General features: G+C 47.5%; 1 protein-coding gene and 1 long non-coding RNA gene across 9 annotated transcripts in view; both read right to left on the bottom strand.

Annotated features, from left to right (window-relative positions):
* LOC146194200 (uncharacterized) overlaps positions 1–27130 on the bottom strand; it is a 290048-nt gene that overhangs the window by 67247 nt on the left and 195671 nt on the right. The window lies entirely within an intron of this gene.
* Positions 1–27130, bottom strand: part of LOC146194209 (uncharacterized) — a 49392-nt gene that overhangs the window by 1571 nt on the left and 20691 nt on the right. For 3 of the 7 annotated variants that reach the window (XR_014705821.1, XM_084597289.1, XM_084597290.1), the window contains one exon: positions 1052–1156. The exons of 3 other annotated variants lie outside the window; for them this stretch is intronic. Coding sequence is in view for 2 of the 4 variants with exons in the window: in XM_084597289.1 (XP_084453415.1) it covers positions 1052–1156 (105 nt within the window). In the remaining 2 variants the exon portion in view is untranslated. Of the gene's footprint in view, positions 1–1051; positions 1157–14529; positions 14613–27130 lie in introns of all 7 variants that reach the window. One more of the 7 variants, XR_014705822.1, reaches the window with a different exon arrangement.

The raw sequence follows: 27130 nt of genomic DNA, 5'->3' as shown, positions 1-27130 counted from the left end.
TGTGTGTGTGTGTGTGTGTGTGTGTGTGTGTGTGTGTGTGTGTGTGTGTGTGTGTGTGTGTGTGTGTGTGTGTGTGTGTGTGTGTGTGTGTGTGTGTGTGTGTGTGTGTGTGTGTGTGTGTGTGTGTGTGTGTGTGTGTGTGTGTGAATTGGACCTCACAACCTACAAGGATTTCTTGGTATATAAGCTACAAAATCCTCAAGATCAACAAATATACAAAAGGATATTCCAGGGTCAGCCACCATAGTGGCTTTTGCAGATGTCTTTGCGATAAGACTGTTTCGTACAATGTCAACCTTGGCTCTAACTTTGCTATGTAAATTCCACGGCAATTAAAAAAGCAACCACTATTTTTAAAATAACAATTAATATGGGAAGAGAAGACGTGAATTAATTATTCAGATAATCATTGACCATATTAATACATGCAGTGCAATTAATTTCCCTTAATTCATACCAATATTGTATACATTACAGAAAATAAACAACTGATTGCAATTATACACTATATCTGAAATTATTACGCACAGTGATCAATTACGACACATGGAAAGTAACCAAACAACACCAAGAAAATTACTTTTAAGCTCCTTCCAATTATTGTCATAACACAAATATGCTTGAACTGCAATGAATCAGTGCGATTTTCTTTATATTTTGTTTAATACCACTTCAAGACATATTTGTTGTTCGAAGTTGACAGTTTGCGCACGTTTATTCTCAAGAAGTCAACAGCTACTAAACGCATACTCCATGTATTCACAGGAGGGAAGAGCAGTACTTTTAAATCCTCGATGTAACAAGCGTCGATATATCGAAATCCTCGGTGTAATGAAGCATTTTTAATTTGCTTGTCACAAATTAACTTCGTGTTCATAGAAGTTGCACCATATACATTTAGTTTCACTATAAGGAAGCAAATATTGCCGCACTTTCTATGAAGCGAAATTGCGTTGCTAGCTCAAGAAGAACGCGAGAAATTGTGCCGCGAGTTGGAAGGGTTAAGCGGTGCGCGTACAGATGCGCATACCGGCGAGCGTACATCACCTACTGGTTAAAGCGCCTGCGCCACCTGGGGTAGTACGGGCGAGGTTTGCGAACGTAGTGTTGGCCGAATCCACTAGGCGACGCGACCAACTCCGCAGTTGTAAAGCCCCTGGAATTACGCAGTGGGACTATCAGCAAGACCAGACGGGACAAGGAGCAACTTTCGCAGCATGTCTCCCCCGCCCCTGCACACACAGACACACACAAAAAGAACCCAAAAAAAAAAAGCGTGCAAAAAACGTCTTTCTCCTATTTGACAACGGCAACAGGCAATGAATGCGGCGCGCCTTTAGCGCTGAAAGGGAGCCGAGCTGCAATTATCGCAGTTATTTACTCCGAAGGGTGGTAAAATTTTGGAAGGGTCGGCATATAAATGATCACAGCCGCATGACAGCTTCATTTCCCAAATATAACTGAACTGAAAGATCTGATGGAGACGTAGGCGCCGGCTCATCGCCGATTGTTCACGAGCGTGCACTTTAATGTCGTATATAGGTATATCACCCAGGGTCAGTGGCATAGCCAGAAAGTTTTTTCGAGGGAGGCTGACGTTGCTGCTCAGCCTCCTCCGTATCGAGATGCCTTTCACAAATTTGTCACCTCTCAACTGAGCCATAAATTCTGCATGCCGGGATGCAAAATTGCACGGAAGAATGGTGGTACCCTCCGGGGCTTCCATTCCATCGAGTATGCTGAGCATTTATTGTTTCAGACGAAGATTATTCAATTTATCGAATGCAGAACTGAAAATTCATCGTAGCCAGTTTTCCAGCCATACAATTAAGGTTAGTTCTAATACGTAGTGTTCCTAACGGACCCGCAGATGAAATGGTTGTCTGCACTCTCTCCAGTGTGCTTATATAACTTTGATTATAATGCAGTATCTGCATACTATACTGTTACGAACAGACGAGGACTCCCAGCAGACCACTTCGACAGAAGCCTCATAAGCCCTCCTCTTGGCTACGCCCCTGATATCACTAGTGGCGTAAATCGCGGCTGCAGCCGCGGTCCGTGACCGTCCTTTCGATTTGTTCGGGTAGTGGGACACAGCGTATATGCGAATGGCTCAGCAGAATTAGATGTCAGAAAGCATATATATGTGTTGCAATCGCAATCTTCCTAGAATAGCCATGCAACGATCTACGTGTGTTAGTGTTTGAATTAAAGCCTATATGTTATTTGCAGTCAGTATATAGGGACTAGCATTATAATTTAAGGTATAGTCTTGCGCGGACGCCTCAAAGCTATTTTTTGGTGCCCTTTTCAATTGTGCAGAGATTTGGCGAATGCGCGAGACAGGCATTGACAGTGTGGCTGGCATAGGTATATTATAGGCATGCGCACAGGGAAAAAAAAAAGAAAAAGAAAAATAAGGGGGGGGGGGGGGGTAATCTCAGCGGGGCGCCAAGTCAATTAGTTTATGGTCATGCAGGTTTTCTTTTTTTTGTTTATGATACTGGCGGCTGAGTACCCGTGATGCAATTGCATTACAAGAACTTCTCACTTGCCACGTTTGCATAAGCCGAGGACTCAAAGAACTCGTTGTGAGAACGCGTCGTCGGTAGGCGCGAAGCTTGTTAAATTTTTAAGCCCACACTATTCCTTTTTACGCTTCAATGGCATCACGTCAAACAAATGTTTGGTAAACAAATCCTCATCATAATTTGCACTGCTATTTGGCCGTAGGTACTTTGGTGAGAGGGGGAGGCGCTGCGCGATGATCGTCGCACACTATAATGAACCCCGAGCACGCCTACGGCTCCGGATGTACACGAACAAAGACAACGCCTCGTGAGCACAAAATGTCCTGTGGACACCTTGAGATCTTAATTGATCACCAGAAAAGACATCGATAATATCTTCAACAAATATGTTAAGTCGTCTGGAAGCTGTCACGGCAAAAAAAAAAAAATCATTGTGAGGACGCGTGTGTGATTGATATGTTCGATTATCGGAGGTTTTCCTAGTGGACATAGAATCGCGCATGCAGTGAGTGCTTCGCTGCGGTAGTTTATGTGCAGGGCTTAATGTCAGGGGGGTCTCGGGGGGGGGGGGGTCTGACACTCCTAGTAAAATTTAAGAGGGGTCCGAGACCCCCCGAGCTTGAATGTATAAGGACCTTATGAATGAATACAAAGCAGGCAATTATTTTTATCCTTGTCAGTGGTATAATCGGAAGATTTCTTCTCTGGCGTTTCGACAGTTCCACAGTGAGTATTATGAGCCTCTAACACGTTTTCGAGAACGAGAAATGGAGAAAAATAATAATGCTTTCTCCCCTTCGAATAAAACGATTTGCAAGCAGGCAAACAGCCGCTTTCTCTCTTTCCCTCTTGATTTCCCTTTCCACCAGTGCTCGGATCGCCCTTCGATGGAGCCAAACTTTAAGCAGTGTCTATGTGTTGAGTACTATATATAGGGGCGGTGTATCTTGGCGAGGTATGTCTTAATTATAGCCTTCGAGTAGACAGGTTATCAATGGAAAAGGTTTTCGTATGCGCTGTTACGTTTGGTGTCGGGTGCTCAACCCACCGCTGACGCCAGTTGTTACATTTGGGGTCGCGTGCTCAACCCACCGCTGACGCCAGTTGTTAGGTTTGGGTCGCGAGTGCCGGGGTAAGCGTACCGCTGCGGCGCGCGGCCCCTCGGTAGCGTTGGCCTGGCGGCTCCGTGGACGGCGGACGGCATCAAAGGTGCCAGCAAAGACGAGGCGTCTTTTAACGAAACAACCTTTACTGCAACATCATGAAGAAACGGGCAGTGAAGCTGACCCGGAGAGATTACAGACACTCTCACACAGCTGGTGTCTAGCGTCGTGCCAACGGCGCGTCAAAGTAGTCTCTATCTCAGCGGAGTCGGCCGCTGCTTTTTATAGGTTTTCCCGTTCACAGGGAAAGGGTAAACCCTCACAGGAAAGGGAGAGCCAAACATGTTGGTTCACGACGAATGACTCAATCGCAGGTGTTCCGACCTCATCTCCTCCACCTCCTGCAGACAGGAGAGGGCGACGCACTTTCCTTCGATCTCCAGGCTTGGCCAGCTTGTGCACACACACGCACGCACACACATTTGGCGCGTGGCAGGAACACGCTGAGACTTGTCGGCGGGAGGAAGCGTTGCGCGGCCGATGAACGGCGTCGAAATGGCCGATCCGCTGGCAGTTCTGCCTGTTGCTATGCGGTGGCCGCGTCAGCTGTCCCACTTCTCGGTGGAGAAACGTAACAGACTGCCCCGCCGGGGAAGGGAGATCCCGAAGGGCAGGGGACTGCATCCGCTGTCCGGAGGGATCGGGATGTTGCTGCTAGCCGGGATCATCCGACTCTGTTTCTCTTGAGCCAGTCAGCCTGAAGAATTCCTTGGCAAGTCCGGGTTTCCAAGGCACTCTGCAACTTGTCTTCAGGAGAGATTTCTGACAACCCACAACGTTACAACCACGCTAAAAACTCAACCGGTCAGCCAGCAAGCACGGCACAAACTTCACTAAGTTTTGCCAGACTATTTCCCTCTTATGCCCCCATCTATACTAAAGGGCAGCTCAGCAGCACTTGGAACGCGTCCACAAATTTGAAAATCGCATTTTCAAAACAGCATTTCAAACAAAGATAATACAATACAAATGTTCAAAATCCTATGCCAGGAAGAAAAACACCGACTAGTGAATAAAGGCTTCTTCTCACGTTATGGGCTGCGACTTAAGCCATCGGCGTTACCATTGAGATCACCCTTTTCACTAAAACTTCGGTTGTCCGTTTCACGGAGCAACCTTACCTTTCTGTCTCTGTGCGAAGAAACACATGAGCATAAGTCGCTCACTTTTCTAAATAACCTATCCCTCTCCTTACGGGTTGCGCACCAATCACGCATTTTCTGGGCACGGGCGCATTTGTGCCTTTGGGATAGTCGCTTTCTCTCTCGCGATAGCTTACACTTGCTCCATTCTTTCTCGCGCCTGCCTTTCCGCTTTTTTTCTGCGGCAGCACTGGAACACAGGCGTTTTGCCTTCTTTTCGCAATCGTTTGAGTGTCCTCTCCTTACGATGGCAGCATTCTTTATCGCGCCTGCCCTTTCGCGTTTTTCGTCGGCAGCACAGGAATACTAGCCTTCTGCTTTCTTTCTCCAATCGTTTGCCCTCCTTACGATGGCAGCATTCTTTCTCGCGCCTGCCTTTCCGCGTTTTTCGGTGGCAGCACTTGAATACTCTAGTCCTACTTTCTTTCGGCTCGAGCTCTGGCAAGCTAGCGGTAACCGGAGCTAGTAGGACACCGGTGTCGTCAAAGTGGTCAAAGTGCGGCGCCGCGTCTGATTCGCGGCCAGCAGCGCATGACTCACTTTCTGTCAAGTCCGAACGACAACTGCTCACGCCAGCCCTCAAGCTAGGCATTTCCTCTGGCGGCGCCGCGGCTGCATCGCATGACTCACTTTCAGTCAAATCCGAACAACAACAACGGCTGACGTCAGTCGCGTCAGTCCCACTTCTAGGAATGTGCTCTGGCGGCTCGCCACTCAGTGCGTCGCCTCGCTCAGAGCTAACCGGAGCACGATCAAGCTCTTTCGATAGCTGGGGCGCTTCGGATTGCGTGAGGGCCATGTGTGCTACGTCCGCGTTCGCACTGGGGTTGCTTTCGCGAATACAACCTAGCGTGGTATCGGAGCTCGAACGATTCTGACTCTGCTCTGGTCGCTCGCTGTCGCCTTCGCATGTCTCGCTCTCTACAGCGTACGCGCACTCCTCGTTGGTCTGCCCTGGCTGATCACAACTCGCGGGCTGCGCAGTTTCGCTGATCGGCACTTCGTTTTTCTGCGTGCCCTGCTCTACGACACAGCTGATTTCGGAAACTGAAAGTTTCTCCTTTTCTAGCTCATTTCCATCTCCGTCGCGCTCTACATAAGCTTCTGCTTTCGACTCGAGAGACGGTTCAGTTATTACCAGTTCCCCACACTCATATGATGGAACTGTATCTCCTACAGCTATTTGGGTCGGCGTGCAGTTCACCTCGCTTAACGGCGTCACTTCGGACTTCTCGCCGATTAAGCATGTGCTAACCGTCTCAGCTAGTGGCTCGACCAAGGTAACAGGATACTCTTCTGTTCGAGGCTCGGTCGGCTCGCTACTGCGGTCACATTGCTCGGCCGCTTCCCCAAGCTGTTTCTCACACTCCGGTGCAAGTTCGATTTGCTCCGGAACTTCCGCACTGTCTAGCCATTCGCTTACAGCGGCTTTCAACTGATAGGCCAAATCAAAGTATGCCTCGTTACAATGTTTCTCGCTCTCATATCTCTTCCGAAGATCCTGAGGCGTTATCTGATATCGTATCAGCAATGACTCTTTTAGTGCATCGTAATTTTTCAAGCGGTCGCCAACCAATCGCTTGATTTCTTCCGACGCTTCAGCGGAAAGAAGAGCTACCAACTTCTGCGCCCAACTATCTCGCTCGAAGCGTTTACTTCTGCAGACATTCTCAAAGTCTGCCAAATAATCTGCCATATCTTCGGCGATGAGGAACGGTGGTAGACCATCTCGCGGTATTGAACCGTTACACCGCATGGCATTGTTAATGGCATTGCAAAGCTTTTCCGCGCTCATTCCATGTGCTGACGCCTCCAGCTGTATCAGTTTCATTACGCGGGCAGACTGCTTTTCTCTCTCCTCGCGACGTTCCCTACGTTCACGTTCCTCTTCCTCGTGACGTTCGTCAATGATCTCAAGGCATTCCAAAAGCTCGTCATCTTCAGCTTCCAACGCAAGAATAGCCTTTAACACTTCTGGTTTTTTGAGTTTGCCTGACAAATTCAGACCCAACTCCTCCGCAAGCTCCAGCAATTTCGGTTTGCGCAACGACTTCAGATCCAAACCCATGGCTGTTCCGAATGCTGCCTTCTCTGCTGCCCACTATTGCCTTGCTGCACTTAACCCAGCAACAACGACAACACAATTACCAGCTCTGTTCTCTACTTAACAAAAGCCTGGCAAAACCCAGTAGAAGAAAGTCCCGCACTCACCAAACCTCGCAGCCAAGAATCCAACGCAGTCGTTCCGCTGCAGGCAACCAGTCATCACACAGGGCTCGTTGCACTGCTCCCGCCTTTTCCGCTGAGCTGCTTTGATTCACGAGTCACGCCTCGGACATCTCCGCTCTTCCCACCAGATGTTGCACCTGGGTCAGGCCTGGCTCGTTTCACCGACCACGGTCACTGCTTGGTCGTCCTCGTCTCTCCGCTGTTCACCAGTTGTTGGACGACGGTATCGCCTGGCTCGTCCCTCCAACCACGGTTACGGCTTGGTCGTCGTCGTCCCACCGCTGTTCACCAATTGTTGGACGACGGTATCGCCTGGCTCGTCCCTCCAACCACGGTTACGGTTTGGTCGTCGTCGTCCCACCGCTGTTCACCAATTGTTACGTTTGGTGTCGGGTGCTCAACCCACCGCTGACGCCAGTTGTTACATTTGGGGTCGCGTGCTCAACCCACCGCTGACGCCAGTTGTTAGGTTTGGGTCGCGAGTGCCGGGGTAAGCGTACCGCTGCGGCGCGCGGCCCCTCGGTAGCGTTGGCCTGGCGGCTCCGTGGACGGCGGACGGCATCAAAGGTGCCAGCAAAGACGAGGCGTCTTTTAACGAAACAACCTTTACTGCAACATCATGAAGAAACGGGCAGTGAAGCTGACCCGGAGAGATTACAGACACTCTCACACAGCTGGTGTCTAGCGTCGTGCCAACGGCGCGTCAAAGTAGTCTCTATCTCAGCGGAGTCGGCCGCTGCTTTTTATAGGTTTTCCCGTTCACAGGGAAAGGGTAAACCCTCACAGGAAAGGGAGAGCCAAACATGTTGGTTCACGACGAATGACTCAATCGCAGGTGTTCCGACCTCATCTCCTCCACCTCCTGCAGACAGGAGAGGGCGACGCACTTTCCTTCGATCTCCAGGCTTGGCCAGCTTGTGCACACACACGCACGCACACACATTTGGCGCGTGGCAGGAACACGCTGAGACTTGTCGGCGGGAGGAAGCGTTGCGCGGCCGATGAACGGCGTCGAAATGGCCGATCCGCTGGCAGTTCTGCCTGTTGCTATGCGGTGGCCGCGTCAGCTGTCCCACTTCTCGGTGGAGAAACGTAACAGCGCATACAATCCTTCTATATCTCCACAAGTCGTCTTGTAACTGTGTGCGCATTATAGTAAGCTAGATGGCTGCGAGATGTACAGAAACGTCTAGTAGACGGGTGGGTGCCATGTAGCCGCTTTCGATTCCCCGAAACTTTGAAAAAATGGGCGGGAATGTATGGGTTCGTACACGAGCGAAATCTCTGTTAAGCATGGTTTAGCAAGATGTACACGGTTTGAACTGAACCTCCCAAGCTTCATGTTAAGAGCATCGTGATAGCGCCTGTAACAACGCAAATCCATTGCGCGAATTTTCAGAGCTTTAGCTCTAATTCTGCCACTCGTGAAGGTCATCTGACGCCGGGATTTGCCTCAGTGTGGCGCATGGAGCCAGCGGCGCCTAGTGTTCCTACAGGAACACTAGCGGCGCTCGCAATCTTTTATTTCTCACATCTGCTGCTGCTTCCTCACACACCTGCCAAACTTTATTCGTACCGGATATCTCCAGAAATATACGTTGCCTGACAGAATGACCGCAGCCTCCATCTACCCTTTCCGGCCACCGCTGCCAATTGGGCTCGCCTCCTAGGACCTCCCCCTTCAAAATGCTCTGTGGTATCCTTGATTGAGGTTCGCAGACAGCCATGAATGTGATAAACCGCAGCAAACCGTGTCAGGTTATGCTTAATCGAGCTTCCATTCTGTAAACTATGTTTGCTCTGGTTAATTATCCCAGCCATTTTAAAATCTTTTTTTTTTTCGCTCGTTTAAGCAGATTTTGGGGGATAAGGCGCCAATCTATATCACTTTTCGATGGACACCTACACAAAGTGCTACGCGACTATTAATTCATTCCGCGATTTTCAAAATATTGTTTGGGGCTCAAGAATTCGTTTGCAGCATCTAATATGCAATGACATCGCCGTTATTATTTATGTATTTGATACCTCGACAAATTATAAACAGAGGACGCACAGCACGTCAGCCCCCTTCGAACAAAATTTCTCGCTGCGCCACTGGCGCGGACGGTCTCCTTCCCGCAAAGAGTGAGCGTGGATTCTCTTCTGGGCGCTCTTCCTTGATGCCGACGAAAAACAGTTATTTCCGATATCCGTCCAGGAAGCGCAAGCGTAGGCATGGTGTTGCACGGGCGTATCTTAGCTGGATCAGTTCTGCTTCCTTGTCATCACTGTTAAGCGTGGCCTCCACGGGGCGCACGAGGGGCTTTAGCACAAGCGAGGCGCCTACGCGCCGAGTGCCGCGCCCTGACAACACTGGAAAAAGTACGCATCTCCATGGAGCGTCTCTGGCTACAGTGGCTAGCTGGCGTACTCGCTCCTGTGTTGTTGCAAGACTTCGTAGGCTGAAAATGACCGAAACAGTTCGACTGCTACTTTAAGTTTGTCCCGGAGCGACTTCCATCGCCTCGATGCTGTTTGTGTGATAGCAACACGAGGATTTTTAAGCACGTTTCACTTATTCAATGCTTGCCGTAAACAATGCGCTGACCTGCGCGCGGTGCTCCAGGAAGCAATAGAGGCAGCACCTCAGACGCCACCTCTCCGCACATAGCTTCTCTAACTTATTTATTTTTATGCTGTTTGTGGCTGGCGAGCCACAGCTGAAGCCCTTCAGCCACAGCGAGTGCCGTCGCTACACTCCGGCGATGAACCTTTCGTTGTCGATCGACTGACTGTATGCATAACTCTACGCAGCGCAGCACCAATGTAAAAAAAAAAAAAAAAAAAAAAAAAAAAAGACAGAGTTAGATCACAGAGACAGCGCGAAAGGCATCCTCTGATTGGTGCACGTCAACTAATGACCGGCGAGCCACCTCTGCGCCAGCGCGAGCGCGCAGCAAGCGCCGCGGAAATATCTGACATGGGACATATATCTATCTAATCGGCGCGTCACGCATGCGCAGACAGACTCAAGCGAACGTTCGTGCGGGGCCTTTATGTCCGCCGTTGACTTAAAACAAGGCGTTTGCGGGCAGAAGAGAACTATTTATAGCGTCAAGACGGGAAATATTTGCTACCGCTTGTCGGCCCAATCCAAAGGCGTCTTCCATTTCAACGGGGGTCGGACACGCCGAAGTGTCCACGCGGAGAATTTCCCGCGTGGCTTCGGTGGACAATCGAAAAAAAAAAAAAAAAAAAAAAAAAAAAAAAAAAAGGAACCTACCGCACAAGACACGCAGACGCGTATGCCGTGCGCGCGCTTCGAAGATATATGAATTGTCAAGTGACTCCATCAGCCAGTAGGCGGGAAGCGAACGGGAAACGAATGTTATACTCTGAAAATTTGCAGTGAACCTACTCTGGTCAGTGCTTAAAGTCAGGGAGGCCTCGGGGGGTAGAGACCCCCTTACCAGCATTTTAGCACTAGAACCTTACCAGCACTAGGACCAGCTGAGACCCCACTTTCCGTGCTCGATTGTATAAGGGCTGCACGAAAACAAAGCAGGCTGCAATTTTTTACTTTTGTCAGTGGTTTTCACATTCCTTCGCTAATTGTTAACCCAAGAAGAGGAAGAGCGAAGCAGGCTACCAGCTGCTTTCTTTCTCACTCTCTTTATTTCCCTTTCCATCTGTGCTCGAATCGCTTCGTGACCTCTTTACGGTGATAAGACTGCTGGAATGGCCTGCAACGACATGCATGAGGGCGGTGCAAGCCATTTGAAGGGCGAGAACTTCAAAGCCTACCGGTGCAGAAGTAGATTACCTGCACAGCGCGGTGCGTCATGTCACCAGTTTTACTTCTGAAAACACTACACGCAAAAGGGTAGAGTACCGCTCTTTGTGGCGTGCCTCTCGTGCACATGAGGATTGGGTTTGATCTCGTATCGCCCACTCTGATATGTACTTGGCGATTTTGCAAGAATTCTTTGGAGTAGTTAAAGTTGCGGACTCCGCAGTGCGTGCTATGAAGGTTGTCCAAGATTTCTGAGTGCTGACATGCGGTGCCAACACTTTTTCTTTCTTCAAGTCGACAGTCGAAAGAACAGGTAATTGGTGCGTGGCAGATGCTACTGGTTTTCCAAGGCTCTTGTTGAAGTAAACGCATATTGAAATCCCTAATAAAACTAAATAATTACTTTTACGCACGGAACACAAACGCGTACTTCGAAAGATCGCCTCACATTAATTGCACCCATAACTGTCGTATCCTACCTCTAGGTCTCAGCTTTTATTCCCAGACCTTTCGTTTTTCGGCAAAAGGAGAGGCTTTGTCCTGATTTGACTGGAAAAGAGACCGACGACTTTCCTGCAGTATAGGCAGACGAAGAAGGGCAGCCGTCAGAAGTAGCAAGCTTGAACCCTTCTTTTGCACCTTTGCAGCAGTTTAAAGAATACGTGCGAGCTCCCAAGAGACAAAAAAAAAAAAAAAAAACACCTCGCTGTCCTTGTTTTCGTATTTTGTAAATAATGTACAAAGCTCCCCCTGTCCTTTTTTTATATTGCTCCCCTCTGTACTTCCCCTCGCTGTACTGTCAATGTCCCCTTTTCTTTCCTTCCGGGCACAGCTCGGGTGCTTCAGATTTTAGATAGCAGTTGCCGCGGCCGGCAGCACACTTCCATCCTTTTTGATCATTCAATAAACCACTACCACCACCACCACCACCACCACTAAAAATGAAAGTTAAAAATATGAAGTTCCCGCAAACCCACCGGGTTGCAGTTTACAGTGGTTCGCCAGTGGTCATCACTATTTAAGAGTACGCTGTACTGTACGAGTTGTAAGAACACATCTCCCCCACCAGCGAAAAACAATTAGGACCAACGAGTGAGAAAGGGCACCCCGTTCGTCTTTTCTTTCGTTGATAATTTGTCTGTTTTGCCTGGTCCTCTAGAGAGAGAGCGGACGAGAACCGGCGTATTCAGTATATTGTGGCCGATGGCAGGTCCTCTAGATGATCATCACACTTGACATATGATTTCTCTTCAAGAAAATCCCACCGTATTACTAGACCCATTCCCTTTCGAGCAGGCATATCTAAAATGTGCTTAAAACAAAATATGCATACAACATAATAAAAAATATATAAAAGCGGATGCTACTGTTATTGTTGTTCGTTCTGGTTGTTATTTACGCCCTTTCTGCTATGAAGGTTACATTAAAGGAACAAGGAAATTATAAAACCAAACTTAGTAATATAAAATAGATTATTCTACAAATATATGCGCTGTCCAATTTACTAAGCAGAGGGTAAAATCTCGCACAATATATTCAACTACACTAATGACCACTGAATGAAATTTGGGCATGGAAATTACACGTTTAAAATGCCTTTTTAATGGATATGAAATATAGAACAAAGAATAAGTCTAAAAAAGCAGTTCCACGCGAACGATGTACACTTAGGTTAAGAAAGTTCGAGTAAGGCGTATTTCAATCGCACTGATCGTGCTCATGAACTATGGTCAGTCAGAGACTTTTTATTTTTTTTTTTTATTCATACGGTTAACCCTCTATATGAGGGTCATTACAGGGAGGGAAACACATACAATTCTCTTCGCTAAAATACACTCTATAGAACAGAATTACAAATTTGCACTGTAATGCTCCAAGAACGACTTAACACCTATCTCAAATTTTTCTACTTCTGTTTGGTATAGAACTTCGCTTGGCAGTTCCAGATTTCTACTGCATAGGGAAAAAAGGAGTAGCGATATACATCACTACGTGTAATAATAGGATGCTATACCTTACTGTTATTTTTTTCGTGGGCAACGCCTCAGAGGACGTGTAACATAGTGTTGTTTATTAACTTTTACTTTATCATTCATTATCAGAAAAAAAAAAAGTTTCAATTTCTGCTTTGTTCTTCTCATTTCTAGTGATTCTAACTGACACTGGTTTAACATTTCTGTGACTGAGTCAGTGCGCCGGTATTCAGAACATATAAAACGTGCTGAAATCCTTTGCAATCTTTCCAGTTTTCATTTTAAACCCTTTTGAAGTGGACGTCACACTGCACTTGCGCACTCTATGATTGGCCGCACGAATGTCTTGTACGTAATCAATTTAATTTCTCTAGTCGCATTCGGCAACTTCCTCCGCTGGAAACAAAGCTTCTGATAGGCTTTTAAATAGATATTTTCAATATGGGTGCGCCAACACAGATTATGTGTTAGTGTCACTCCCAAGTATCTAAAACGCTTTACCTCATCTAAAGAATTTTCACCGATATTATATTGAAACGGCATAACATTCTGCTTCCTTGTTACATGCATTTGAGTAGACTTTTGGTAATTTATTTATGCCCCATTTCAGGCAGCACGAGTTTGACTGAAGGCACCTATTTAAATTCATCTGATCTTCCGGGGAAGCCACAGGAGAGTAAATTAAACAGTCATCAGCAAAAAGTTTCATTTTGACAGGTGATTGAATGATAGGAGAAATATCATTTATATATAACAAAAACAAAAGCGGACCTAAAACGGAGCCCTGTGGCACCCCCGACAGAACTTCACGCTTATCTAATAGTGTGCTTTCTACCTTGACAACTTGACAGTGGTTACCTAGATACGCCTGAATCCATAGTACTATATTTTCACTGATTCCTTATCTGCGCAGTTTAAAAAGAAGTTTATGATGCGGAACTTTATCGAAAGCCTTCGCGAAATCCACACAGACCACATCTACCTGCTGACGTTCGTCTATAACCTTGCAAAAATCGTTCACTGCTTCAATCAACTGCATCGAAAGGCCAGTCCGAAAACCATGCTGGAACGGACACAAAAGGTCGTTCATTTACAAAAAATGAAGGATGCGTTCAAAAACCTTGCAACATACGGAAGTGAGTGAAACCGGTCTAAAGTTCTTTACAAGAAGTCGATTACCGTAGCCTTTAAAAACCGGAGCTACTATAGCGCTGCGCCAGTCATTAGGTAAAGAATGATCACTTTTCAAATAAAATTTGCAAGTAATAGGACAATCACTCATCACACCGTTTAAGGAATTTCATCGGTATTTCATTAGGGCCGCACGATTTCTGGGAGCGTTACTTTAGTTTATGCAATGAAAAAGGTCTACTACAAAAGTGGCTGCGATCACAACTGGCTCATTTACAGCATGCTACATATCGTCAAATTCAGACTTTAATGCGAATAGTAGGAAAGGGTGAAAGTGTATGTGTGTGTGTGTGGGGGGGGGGGGGGGGCGTTTGCCCCTCAGTATGTACACAATTTGTTTAGAGAGCGCCCCCCCCCCCCCCCCACACACACACACACTTCCCCGATCCAGTTCTGGAGTTATTGCGTGACCGCTGAGTGATGCTCCACGCGGCATGTCTGCAAGGTGAGGTCTAAACGGCGTATGACGCCGTTTTTTACTGCAATGAAAGCAGTTTTAACTGTGCCAAATGGGCCACTTACGCAAACTTCACCTTCCTTCTTTGTACAGAACGCCTCGGCCAAGTCACGTACCACCTGGTTACGGCTCCTCTTCAAAACAATATCTGCCAATAAATGCAGGCATGCGTTATCGCGTGTAGCGTCTGGGCATGCGCCATAGTGGAGGGGTACATCTGACCCAGTACCCGATTTCATCCAAAGCTGGTTTTCTTTTCGGCGATCATTAAAACAAAGGCCTGTCTGTCCGATGTAAACCCTGTCACAGGTGAGATGGACCTCACAGACAACACCCATCAGGCATCTGACGAAACGAATGGCATGATATGCTTGATGCAGTCCGCCTTACTCCTCCCTTCGGACATAATCTTAAGGCACAATGAGGCCAACTTGCCTACGGTGTGCCGGCGGTTTTTTTCAGTCCCGTGCAAGTTGGCCTCATTGTGCCCTCTGCGTTCTGTATAAAGAAGAAAAATAAGTTTGCGTAAGTGACCCATCAATCAGATATTGTATCAGAATGAAGGCAATATTTTTACACTGCGCTTAGTGTGCGACTTGACAGGTTGAAGTTATATAAAGTTTTTTTTTTTTTTTTTTTCCAAATAAGATCAGTCGCGAGTCTGCGCTTGTGGGGTAACTTCTTGTCCTTGCATATTTGTCCGCAGTACCCCCCCCCCCACCCCCACACACACATTTTTTTTTTAATTTATCATGATTGACCGACTCGCCCAACGACGCTCCCTCTCTTAATAATAAACCACTACCACCACCAACTGATTCTTTAAATCCACACTATACTTACTAGAGGTGCATACCTTTCTCAAGAAAGAATTTCGTTAATTTCTGATGCCATCGTTCGGAAGCTATATAATGAGAATTATCCTTAGTAAATACCTGGTGCCATCCAACTCTAAAAAAGCTGAGAAGTCGATGTAAGACTGATTACAGAGACAGAGCAAGCAGATTACGTGCTTCCAGGTCCCCCATATTCGCGGAAACAGTTAATTCAAGAAGATCAAGTAGAATTCAAATACCGCACACTCTCTTATGTTACCGGTCGGTTTTATAAGCTTATAAAATTGTGAGAAATTTAGGCAATGATTTTTTTTTTTTTTCAGCGGGAAATCATTCTAGCGCAGTCCTTGCAAGCGTAATTCCTATGAATAAAGTTCACTCGACTTACGGCTAAACTGTAAAACCTAATATTAAAAAATAAATAAATAAATAAATAAATAAACGATGGATGTACAAATGAAATGTCTCGACAGCACGCAGAAAAAAGAAAAAGAAAAAGGAGTATCAATTTCAGACATAACCGCGAAGTAGTTTGGCGCAACAAAAGTTTTGCCACCCCCCTCCCTTAGCTGGCTGCAGCTTTTTCTTTTTTTACGCTGTACGCGCTTTAATTGTAGCTCTGCGTTAGTCCCAGTTCTTTTCTCAACCAGCAGGCCATCCTCTCTCTAGCTTTTTTTTTTTTTTTTTTTTTTATTTTATCTCCTTATGCTCATCTGTGTACCCTTTAGTTCACGTTTGCGGCACTTTTTCTAAAGGTCGACAGCTCTCGACCCCCCTCCCCCCATTTCTTGTTCCCTTGTTTCCTTTCTACATGGCGACAAGTTTCTTTTCCGGTCCCCTTCCACTTGTTCAGCCTCCCTGTTTTCAAGAACCGTGAACGTTTGGGCGAGTTGGTCAGACGTACTTGACATCAAGGGCGCGGCAGACAGAGACGAGGACAGTGCCTCGCCTCTGTCTGCCGCGCCTTTGATGTCAAGTATCCCTGTTTTCGCCGCCACATAAATGCGCCGCGGCCGTTTTAGCCATATACATCCCTTCTGCTTCACGCCGCGTCGTTCGCTGTTCGCGTACGTCGTCAAGTGTGGTTTTAATTTCCCAAAGCATCTATTTATCGTTCAGAGCAGACAACGCGCTGCAGTCGGCGCTGTTTGTACGTGAACGAACAAGAGGTTTTTTTTTTTTTTTTTTTTTTTTTTTCTGTTAGGCTGGCTTTGGAAAGGGCATTCGCAGTTTAAAAGAATTATAGTAAGTATGGTTGAAAGCTTTCCCGTCACGGCAAGAAAAAGAAAACACACAATAAACCGGCGACGACGACAAATCGCAGGATTTCAAGGAGGAACGCGACGATGGGGAGCCGACCGCGCTTGCTCCGACTCTGGGCTGTGCCGAGCGGGGAGGCGGCAGACAACCTAGAAAGTATTTCCAGGGACCGCAGTTGGGGCAAGGGCAGTACCAAGCCGAAACAGCACAAGAAGTCAGTCGCCTGGGGAGCTCGTTTCCCCGACTGAACTTTCCGGAATTCAAGGTCACACACCTGCCTTGACTTTAGCTCTGGGGAACTTCTGCCCCTATGCACACCATTAAGACAACTCGGCGGCGCGCCTTTGCCTTCCGCCAAAAAGGGAAGGATATTCCTTGTCACCGCTGCTGGCGCCAGGCAGGAAGACATGAATGGGTCGCTACCTTCCATTCCGGCGAGGTGGCTGACCGCAGTGAATGGAACCCTCGCCTTCGCTGCCGCCGCCGCGGCGCCTCCGATGACCGCCGATCGCCGGCAGCCCCTTGGCGGGAACCACGGTGTTCATTGTAGGCTTGCGTTAGCCACATTTTAAGATATACCTTGTCGTAAGTCAGTCGGTAAACGAGATGCCCTAGAAATGCGCTGTAGTTTTCTTGCCGAGAAATCGTCAAGGCATTCCACACGTCCATATTGACTCGACCGCACCGGGGAAGACAAGAGGCGCCGGCGTGGTGGCGGCTTCCGATGACGGTGCCTGCAAATGCAGATATTTCCTTACTTCTGTGATGTCGAATGAGACAATCATGCCCCGGGAATGGTTCCAGTGAGTCACCCGAGCGGCGGCGGTGATGGCTGGCAAGCGAAGACGCCGGCCGCTTGCGCCTGGACGAAGCCGGGGAACATATCTCCTTTCTGAGAAGAGAGTCAGACCCTTTGTTTCCCACAGCAGTGTTAGCCGCGATGTGCACAAACCTTCGGCCTGGACACTCAGTGGTTTGACCAAATTGGAAATTTTCCAACTAAAACAATCGATCGAAATTCAGCTGTGTTTTCACCACCCATTAAGCTACACCATTCAACCTCAATTGGTGCTTACAATTGGAAATAAATGGCCGTCCATCAAAACCAAAAGACCTCAAATGATACACCAACTAGGACCAAATGGTTTGAACTGCGTAGACGGAAGGAAAGAAGAAGACCATGCAAGCATGATCTTGCATGGTTTAGCCAGGTTGTAAACGGTTTGAATTAGGAGGGCGCTCAAGCTTCGCCTTCACACGTGGCGCGCCACTGCGAAATCTTTGCACTGTCCTCCAAGGAGAGAATGCCGCAATGCCGCAATGCCACGCGCAATGCCAAGCGCAGTGTGTACGAGAGCAGACGCGCGCGTGCGCACGCGTGTGTGTGTGTTTAATGATTGGTTTACAGGAAACTAAAGGCTAATCGCGGCGGCCGCTCACGCGCAGTCGTTTGTGGACAGTTTCGCCTCCACCGGAACGCAGCCGCCGGTGCAGTATCTCACTTAGTTGGGTAACTTGGCTCCGGTTAAGCTCATTAGGGCTCAGAGTGGTGAAATCAGTTGTAAACGTGTACTGCGACTAGGGAGCTTAAAGGATTTCCAGTTGGAGCTTTATTCACAAGAGAGCATGAACCAACATTTCTAGAAAGGAATTGAGATTAACAGGACTAGAAGCTTTTACAGAAATCAAGCGAGAGAAACATATGGAAACAAGTAAACATGGCGAAATTAATTATGATTAAGCTCCTAGCACCTTTCTTTACAAGAACCCAACTAGTATATCAGATGTATAAGTGCAAATCTCAGTCAAGGATATCATCCACACTTGGCATTCCAATCGGGAATGCTCCCTTAATACCCTTAAACAAAATCGAACCAATGGGTAGTTTCAAGTGGTTTTCTGGGTTCTAAAAAACTGAAGCTAGTCCAAATCGGTCCAATAAGCGGTCGAATCGGCCATACAACTGTAAGCTTATTATGGTGGAACCAGAGAGTTAATTAAGGTAGAACCCATTTGAATGCCTAGCTTGAGCTAGGCAACCCAAACGGACTACAACGCCCAATTGGACCCCCCCCCCCCCCCTTTTTTTTTTTACTCCATCATTACTAAACAAAAACAGCCCACGACTGCAAAGCGCGAAGATTCCTCCTTTGCGTGCATTCATGTGGCTGCATGGTAACATGTGGCGGGGGTGGAGCCAATGAAGACGCTAGTGGCCAATTGGTGGTGGTGGTAATGGTTTATTGAATAATCAAAAAGGAAAAAAAAGAGTGTTGCCGGTCGCGGCAACTGCGATCTAAAATCTGAAACATCCTAGATGGGGCCGGCGGGAAAGAAAAGGGGATAGGCCGGAAGGGGCGAGAGGAAGTACAGAGGGCAGTTATGGCAAGAAAGGACAGGGTTGTCAAGCGGTTGGGATCCCTAGCCAGCTACATAATTCCTCCGTACCACTGATAAATCGCAAACTGGCGGGTTTGAGAACGCTTAAAATTTTTGACTTCGTTTCCTTGTTAACTATTTGCTCGTAAGCCCTTTCTCAACCATTGCAAATATGCAACATCTAAAAGCTGTTGAGCGTCGTCCGCCTACCTCATCGCCCAACGGTGAAGCCTTCGGCCCCTTTCCCGAACATATCAGGGCAAGGAAGGTGATGCTCTATGTAATTCATGTACGTTTTGATTATCAATACGCCTTAATTATTCTGCCAGAGCGATAAAATGTCGGGGTACAAAAGCTGAGGCCCAGAGGCAAGGGCACCACACTTACGGGTATGAGTAAGACGATCTTTCACCGCCTGTGTTTGTTATTAAAAGTCATCTTTTGGTTTTATTTCAAATGTCTTTACTTCAACGAGAGCCTCGGTAAACCAATTGGGAGCGCCTGCCATGCACCAAACCACTTTTCATAGTTTAAAAAATCTGAAAGCAAGTAAACAATCTTTTGAACGCTTAGAACTTGCTGAATGTTTGCAATATTGAGAGAATAATCTGGTTACTATTGTACGAGTATGAGAGACGACAATATTTAGACTCAAGTTTCGCATTACGAGTACACGCGAAATAGCCATTCACATAGCCTTTTCATTCCGCGAACTCTTTTGTAATGAAATATTTTTGGATGCTGTTGTTTTGAGATGGTTTTGAGGGGAAAACAAATCAAGGTATGCCTCTTTTCACATTGCCTCTCTTCTACACTTACAACAGAATACAATCTAGCCTTCAACTTCACTGACCGGAATGATGCACAAGAACGGTTGCTTCAGCTTTGAAATTAAATGTCGTGGATAATTTTTACCGGCATGTCTCAATTCAGGGTTACGGCGACGGCAATGGGGCTGCTTTTCGATCGAATGGACTTCAACATATACGAACACCGTCACCGCTACCGCGAACCGGCAGTGCGCAAGCCAGATATCTGCGCATATCGCGCTACGCGGCAAATTCAGAGAGTGCAGTAAGTAAGACTGTAAATATAAAACATGTAATAATAAGGTTAAATTAACACTTAAAATACTATCGTTATGAAATTGTGAAATAGGCAGCAAAAAAAAAAAAAAAAGCTCGAGTTTTTGCTCAAGGTTATCCATTGAGATCCACTTAATACCCGGAGAGATGCTGCGTACTCCTCGCAACAAAAATTCTTGCGCCGAAAAACTAATTAGGGCAGCAGAGGACCAAACCACGTACTGTTTTCATAGGTCGTCGGTCTCATTTAGGCTCACATTCAAATCGTGATCTGAGTCGTGAGTCCGGACTCACGTTCAATTGTGAGTTTATTCATGTTCAAATCTGAGTCTATGCGAGTCTGGATTCACATTCAGTTCATGACTCGTGGTTAGTCCGACTTAGTAAGTTCCTATGAAATCAATGAATGCTTGGTCAGGTGTTGAACAATAATGATTGTGAGCGATTGGGAAATCGGCACGAGTTGCTCATTGTATCTCAGTGGACACGAGTTGCCTGTGTACTTGCAATACTGAATAAGCTTTTGGACGTGCAGATAATACTGAGCAGTTTCGGGTTTTTCCTCGTAAATAATTATTTTGGCTATGACAGTTCATCTGGTTAATCACTTTTTTTTTTTTTTTTTTTTTTTTTTTTTTTTTTTTTTTTTTTTTTTTGTCGTCGGCGTGCTCTTTTGCGGTGGCTCTATATAGACTTCATTTTGTTTAATTCAGAACGCGTTTCACGAGTGATTTCATCGGTTAGCTGATCATTGGTCGAGAACGATCCGAACGAACCAGGCAAGCTATGCACAGCTGGTAATTATGCTAATGACGTTAGAGCCCATTGTGTCGCCGTATTTTTTTTACACTTTTTCAGTGCTTCAGCACTATCTACTCACATTCTCGCAAAAGCCCGATGTTGAATGATTATAATAACTGGTTCACAGGTAGGGAAAGGCGCAGTATCTGTCACCCTTGTTTCTGTGGACACCTGACCCGCGCCGTAAGGGAAGGGAGGAAGGTGGGAGTTAAAGTGGAAAGAGAGAAAGAGGAGCCGTAGTGGAGGGCTACGGTGTAATTTCGACTACCTGGGGATCTTTAACGTGCGCTGACATCGCACAGCACACGGACGCATCTTCGCTTCGCCTCCATCGAAACGCAGCCGCCGCGGTTGGGACGGGTACTCCGACACAGTAGCCAGCCGGGCATCTTATCATTGTACCACCCCGGCGGGGCCCGATGTTGACGCCGATTCGACTTTTCCCGAGGGACTTCAGGTGTCCACACAAACAAGTGTGACTGTGCCTTTCCTTTCCCTCCGGCACAGTAGTCTTACTACTGCACCACTGAATTCGCCCCGCAGCGGTGGTGCAGTGGTAAGACGCCCGATTACTGTGCCGAAGTTAGAGCACTGCACGGCCTGATTTTGCGGCCCGTGCCCATAGTTTGAAGCCCGAGCTGACGTAAAGCAGGCTCGAACCGGGCCCGCGCCATAAAGATTCGATCCGGCCTAGGCCCGGCACTCAGTCTGCGCGGACACCTTAAAAATGCAGTCGAGGCGAAAAAAGAAAACGCTTAACGCTTGTTTATTCCATCATAAATGACCTATTCCTGATTGACATGCCAACGTTATATAACAGAGTGCACATCCCTAATAACGTGGAACGAAAATTCCAAGCACATCGAATGGAAAGGATTTTCAAGAGTGCATGAAGTATTCGTTTTTTTATCGAAAGTGCGCGAGACTACACGACCAAGAACTTGTTGGCTGCTAGGATTGGATGTAGTGGCTATCGCACGAGGAACTGTTCACCTACCTTCTGTATGCGTCTTCCACGTGTGCTAGCCACTATGTCAGAAGCGAGATTGTAATAAACTTACCAATAATATCGTATATGCTAAGAGTCATGAGTAATTCTCTCTGTTGTTTCAATTGCTGGATTAGCGATGGCAGGTATGTCTGTTACGACCAAGCATCCGCATTTGCGCGCTCTATTGTTCGCCTGTGGGCATGGAAAAGTTTTGTGAATATGTGGTGATGGTCCATTGGCTCTAAGTGAGCCTGTTTCCAGGAATCCTGTTTTGTAAGCATGTTTTGCTTTGTGGACAACCTGCAAATGCCAAATTGGCCCTGTCAAGAGAACGTCTGGAAAAACACAAAGAAACGTCCCCCTGCGGGAAATAGCAGGAAGTGCTTTCTTTTGTTCACCCTTCCAGTCGAGAAGTGCTATCCTCCAGTGATGAATGCCTCCTATCCAAAGGAGACGACAGAGTGACATGTCCGCTGACGTGCAGGACAAGAGAAGAGCATGACTCATACGGCCATTAAGTGATTTCCCGGGAATGCAGGAAAGATTTGCAATTGTCGAAAAGGGACCATGTTGGGAGCCCTATGCGGCGCCACGTGCACTCGGGTTTCTGAGAAGTAAAACCCCCAGAACCAGCCTGTGGTTTCTTTGCTGAAGAATAGAAATGTACCTCCTTTCCTCGCCGTTCCCAAGCTTTTCCCGCCAACAAGTGATCACGCCCAACGAATGAATGCCGGACCAGTCAGTGCTTCAGACCATCAGTGCAGTGATGTGTTCGATTGGATGCCGATACCTGAGGGGCGTGCCCTGGATTTGGTTGGTCAGCATCTTCAGAGAGGGGCTGGACATAGGGGGTTTTTAAGGACGCTGCAGAGCACGAAATGTCGCTCTGGGCCCTGGGTAAACGGCTCATCCAGTCGCTTCTCGCTATGAACTCTTAACGCTTGTCATTTTGCTGATGTACCCTTCTTCTTCATGTAAATATTCTTGTAAATACGTTTTCTCAAAGTGCCAGTAAACCTGCTTGTACATATTTTACCAACTTCGAAGATTCAGTCCTTCTTCAACCCGGAGTCTCTGCACGCTACCAAGTGAAGGCCGGGTCGCCATAGCCCCAGCGTCACGACAACTGGTGACCAGCGGTGGGATCTGAATCTACAAGCCACAACATCTGGTGATTGGAGGTGGATCTGAAGCTACAAGCCACAACACCTTGTGATCGGAGGTGGCATCTCAAGCAACAAGCAGGAGCAACAATCGGCCAACAAGAGGGCAGCTCGGAACATCGATCGCATGTGTGGGTGAGTGCTTGGCTTTTCTTCTGATGTGGACCAGGTTCTAGAACAGGGTTAGATTTTAGAACTGGTAAAGAGAGTGTGGAAACGCCTTTAGGTTTGGTAGTTTGCACTGTTGTTTTGGAAGTAGCCGACACTCGGAGCGATCATGGACCTACAAAAGCTGCAGAAACCGGAACTGTTGCAATTGTGTGAGGAATTGGGAATTGATACAAGTGGTTTGGCACGAAAACCTTTGATTATAAAGGCAATCACAGATTTGGGAGCCGATGATGAGGAGCTCAGTGAAGCATGGAACCTCATCGGTCAAAAAAAGGAACAGCTCAGACAGCAGAAGGAGCGGGAAAAAGAGCAGAAAGAGCGGGAAAAAGAGGAAAAGAGGCGTGAGCGTGAACTTGAGAGGGAAAAAGAGGAAAGGGAGCGCGAACGTGAGTGGGAAAAAGAGGAAAAGAAGCGTGAAAGAGAAGCAAAAAAGCTGGACCAAGAAATTGAGCTCCGGAAATTAGAACTAGAGTTGAGCAAGAGGTCGGGCAATTGTCCCCAGCTAGCGGTACCTCTTCTCAACAAGGAGGCAGATTTCAAGATGTCAAAGTACATGCAGCCATATGTGATATCAGGGGATATCGGTCTGTATCTGGCTAACTTTGAGCGAACCTGCGAAAAACTGTCCTTCCAGCGAGACACTTGGTCTCAGAGATTATTGACGGTTCTGCCCTGCGAGGCAGCGGAGGTTGTCGCGCGGCTAAGCAAGGAGGACGCGGACAACTACGAGAAGGTCAAAGCTTGCCTTCTGAGAAAGTATAGGCTTAGCGCCGAGGCGTTCAGACAACGTTTTCGGAAAGCTACTAAGTCCAGGGACGAGAGTTACCCTGAATTCCTGTACAATTTAAGAGTTAATTTGGGCGAGTGGCTAAAGAGCACAGATTCCTACAGTGATAGGGACGCTGTAGTCGAGCAAATTCTTTTGGAGCAGTTTTATAACTGCCTCCCAGAAAAAGAAAGAAATTGGTTACAGGACCGAGGCGAAATTAAGTCGGCAACTGAAGCTGCCGAACTTATTGAGGAGTATGCTTCGCGCCGACAATTCAGCAACCCAGCAGTGGATAGGCCCCGCAATCCCAAGTTCAGTATGAAAAACCGTCAGGAAAGGCACTTTGCTAGAGTTGGAAACGAAGAAATGAAGGTTTCTTCAGGCAAATTCCCTAGAAAGGACGGCAGTGAGAAAAGTGGGGAAGTGACCAACGTGCAGAACACAAAGAATAAGCTTGAGGCTAGGAAGCCGCTCACATGCTTTAGGTGTAATGAGCAGGGTCACATTGCCGTCAACTGCCGGAAAGAAAAGATTGCTTTCTCGTATGTCAGGGACTGCGATGAAAATATGCAGCTTTTAGAACCCTACCTGCATGACCTAGTAGTCAACGGGAAGCCTTGCAAGGTACTGCGCGATTCGGCCGCAACGATGGATGTTGTCCATCCGGCGTATGTATCGCCTTCCGACTATACAGGACAGTGTGCATGGATCCGACAGGTAGTTGAGGAACAGAGTGTGTGCTTGCCGATCGCGAACGTGGTCATCGAGGGCCCTTTCGGCGAATTAACAACCGAGGCTGCCGTTTCAGGAAAGCTTCCTAAGTGCTATCCGTATTTGTTCTCCAACAAATCGGACATGCTGCTGCGAAAGAGGGGCATCCTTTTCGGAGACAGAGTTGTGCAAGCCTTAACACGTTCAAAGGCGCGAGAACTAGCTACACTGCTCATTCCAGAAAAATCCACAGCGGAGGAAACGGCAGTTAAAACAATGGTAAATGCGGAAGATAGCAGGTCAGAAAACTTTGAGAGCGAGGCATCTCAGATAAGTCAACTTGAAAGTGAGCTTGATGAGACGCGGAATGAGGACGTTCTTGAGAGTAACCTCTTGCCGCCAGTGTCTAGTAATCTCACGAGACTTTTAAGTGGAACCCGAGAGGACTTAGCTATAGAGCAAGCCAATGATCCCAATATACAGGAGATAAGGGAGCGCCACCGCGCCACTAAGACAGCAAACAATATTTCTTTCGAGATGAGAAAGGGAGTGCTGTATCGCTTATTCAAGGATAAGCGCGGAGTAGAGCGGGACCAATTAGTCGTTCCCCAAAAGTACCGCGGAGACTTACTGCGACTTTCCCATGGCAGCTCGTGGTCATGTCACCTTGGAATAAAGAAAACAAAGCAGAGGCTGTTGCAAGAATACTATTGGCCTGGATGTTTTAAGGACACGGAAAATTTTGTACGGTCATGCGACACGTGCCAGCGGGTTGGAAAGGCGCAAGATAAGTGGAAAGCTCCGATGGTGTTAGTACCAATCATTACCGAGCCGTTTCACCGGTTAGTAATAGATATAGTTGGGCCACTTCCTGTGACCGAGTCAGGGTACCGTTATATCCTCACTATGTTATGCCCAGCCACAAAGTTTCCAGAGGCTGTTCCGCTGCGCGAGGTGACGTCCGAGAGTGTAGTGGATGCGCTGCTGTCAGTGTTTGCACGAGTTGGATTCCCTTCCGAGGTACAAAGTGATCAGGGTAGCGTTTTCACGAGTGTCCTCACCACCTCATTTCTCGAGCGATGCGGCATTAAGGTAGTGCATAGCTCGATCCATCATCCGCAGAGCAACAGCGTAGAAAGATGGCACTCTGTTCTCAAACGAGTCCTGAGGGGACTGTGCTATGAAAACAAGCGCGAATGGGATACCTGCCTGCCTGCAGCGCTTTTCGCTTTGCGGTCAGTGCCGCACGAATCCACTGGATTTAGCCCAGCCGAGTTGGTGTACGGAAGGTCACTGCGCTCACCTTTGCGAATGGTGCGCGAAGCCTGGGAGGGGCGCGGAGAAGACCCAACAGTAGTAGAATTCATTCTGAACCTCTTGAATCGCTTACATAACACTAAGGAACTCGTTGAGGCCAGCATGAAGTCAGCCCAGGCTCGTTCCAAGGTGTACTATGATAAGTCAGCCCGTCAAAGGACGTTTTGTATCGGGGACCAGGTGATGTTGCTGAGAAGTTCAAGGCAGAATAAGCTCGAAGTACAGTGGGAAGGACCGGCTGAAGTCGTTGCAAAGCTTTCTAACACTAACTACGCAGTGAAAATTCCCGGTAGGCGTAAAGAAGTGCGCATTTATCATTGCAATCTTATGAAGCCTTATGTGCAGAGGGAAGCCGTGGTAAATCTAACGTTAAACCTTCCCGAGGAGATGGGGGACAACTTGATTTGCCTCAGCGGAAAAGGAAGCAACGCTCAGGAGCTTCTCAAAAAGACGGAGCAGAGAGGAGAACTAAAGAAATCCCAGCTGTCCGATCTGGGCGAGATAATAACAGAGTTTGAGGCCTGCTTCGTGGACAGGCCAGGCAGAACTGATTTGACTGAGCACGATATTGAGCTGACTTCAGACGTGCCAGTGCGATCAAGGTGCTACCGATTTTCTCCAAGGCAAAGAGAAATTCTGGATAGGGAAGTAACTCGCATGCTGGAATTGGGAGTAATAAAACCCTCGGAAAGCGATTATGCTTCGCCTATGATCTTAGTAGAAGCTCCAGGTAAAGACCCTAGGCCTGTGGTAGACTACCGAAAGCTAAATTCTCTCACCAGGGATCAAGTGTATCCTATTCCGAATATTGAGGAGAGAGTAGAACAGGTCAGTAGAGCGGCATATGTGACTACGCTGGACCTTACTCGAGGATACTGGCAAGTACCGCTCACTGAACGCGCCAGCAGATACGCGGCTTTCGTCACTCCGACGGGCAGCTACCAGCCAACAATGATGAGTTTCGGGCTCAAAAATGCTCCATTTTGTTTTTCCCGACTCATGGATAGGGTTTTAAAGGGGTGTGAAACATTCGCGGTGCCTTATTTAGACGACATTGCGGTTTTTTCCGACTCATGGGCGGACCATATGGTACATCTAAGAGCTGTACTGAGCCTTTTGCGTCAAGCTGGACTAACCGTAAAGGCCGAGAAATGTTGCCTGGCAAGGGCGACCGTGGACTACT

The sequence above is a fragment of the Amblyomma maculatum genome, chromosome 3 (assembly GCF_055883805.1).
Source record: "Amblyomma maculatum isolate TAMU_Amacu chromosome 3, ASM5588380v1, whole genome shotgun sequence".
Classification (NCBI taxonomy): Eukaryota; Metazoa; Arthropoda; class Arachnida; order Ixodida; family Ixodidae; genus Amblyomma; species Amblyomma maculatum.
The sequence above is the reverse complement of the archived record's forward strand: the minus strand, read 5'-3'. Positions and strand labels throughout refer to the sequence as shown.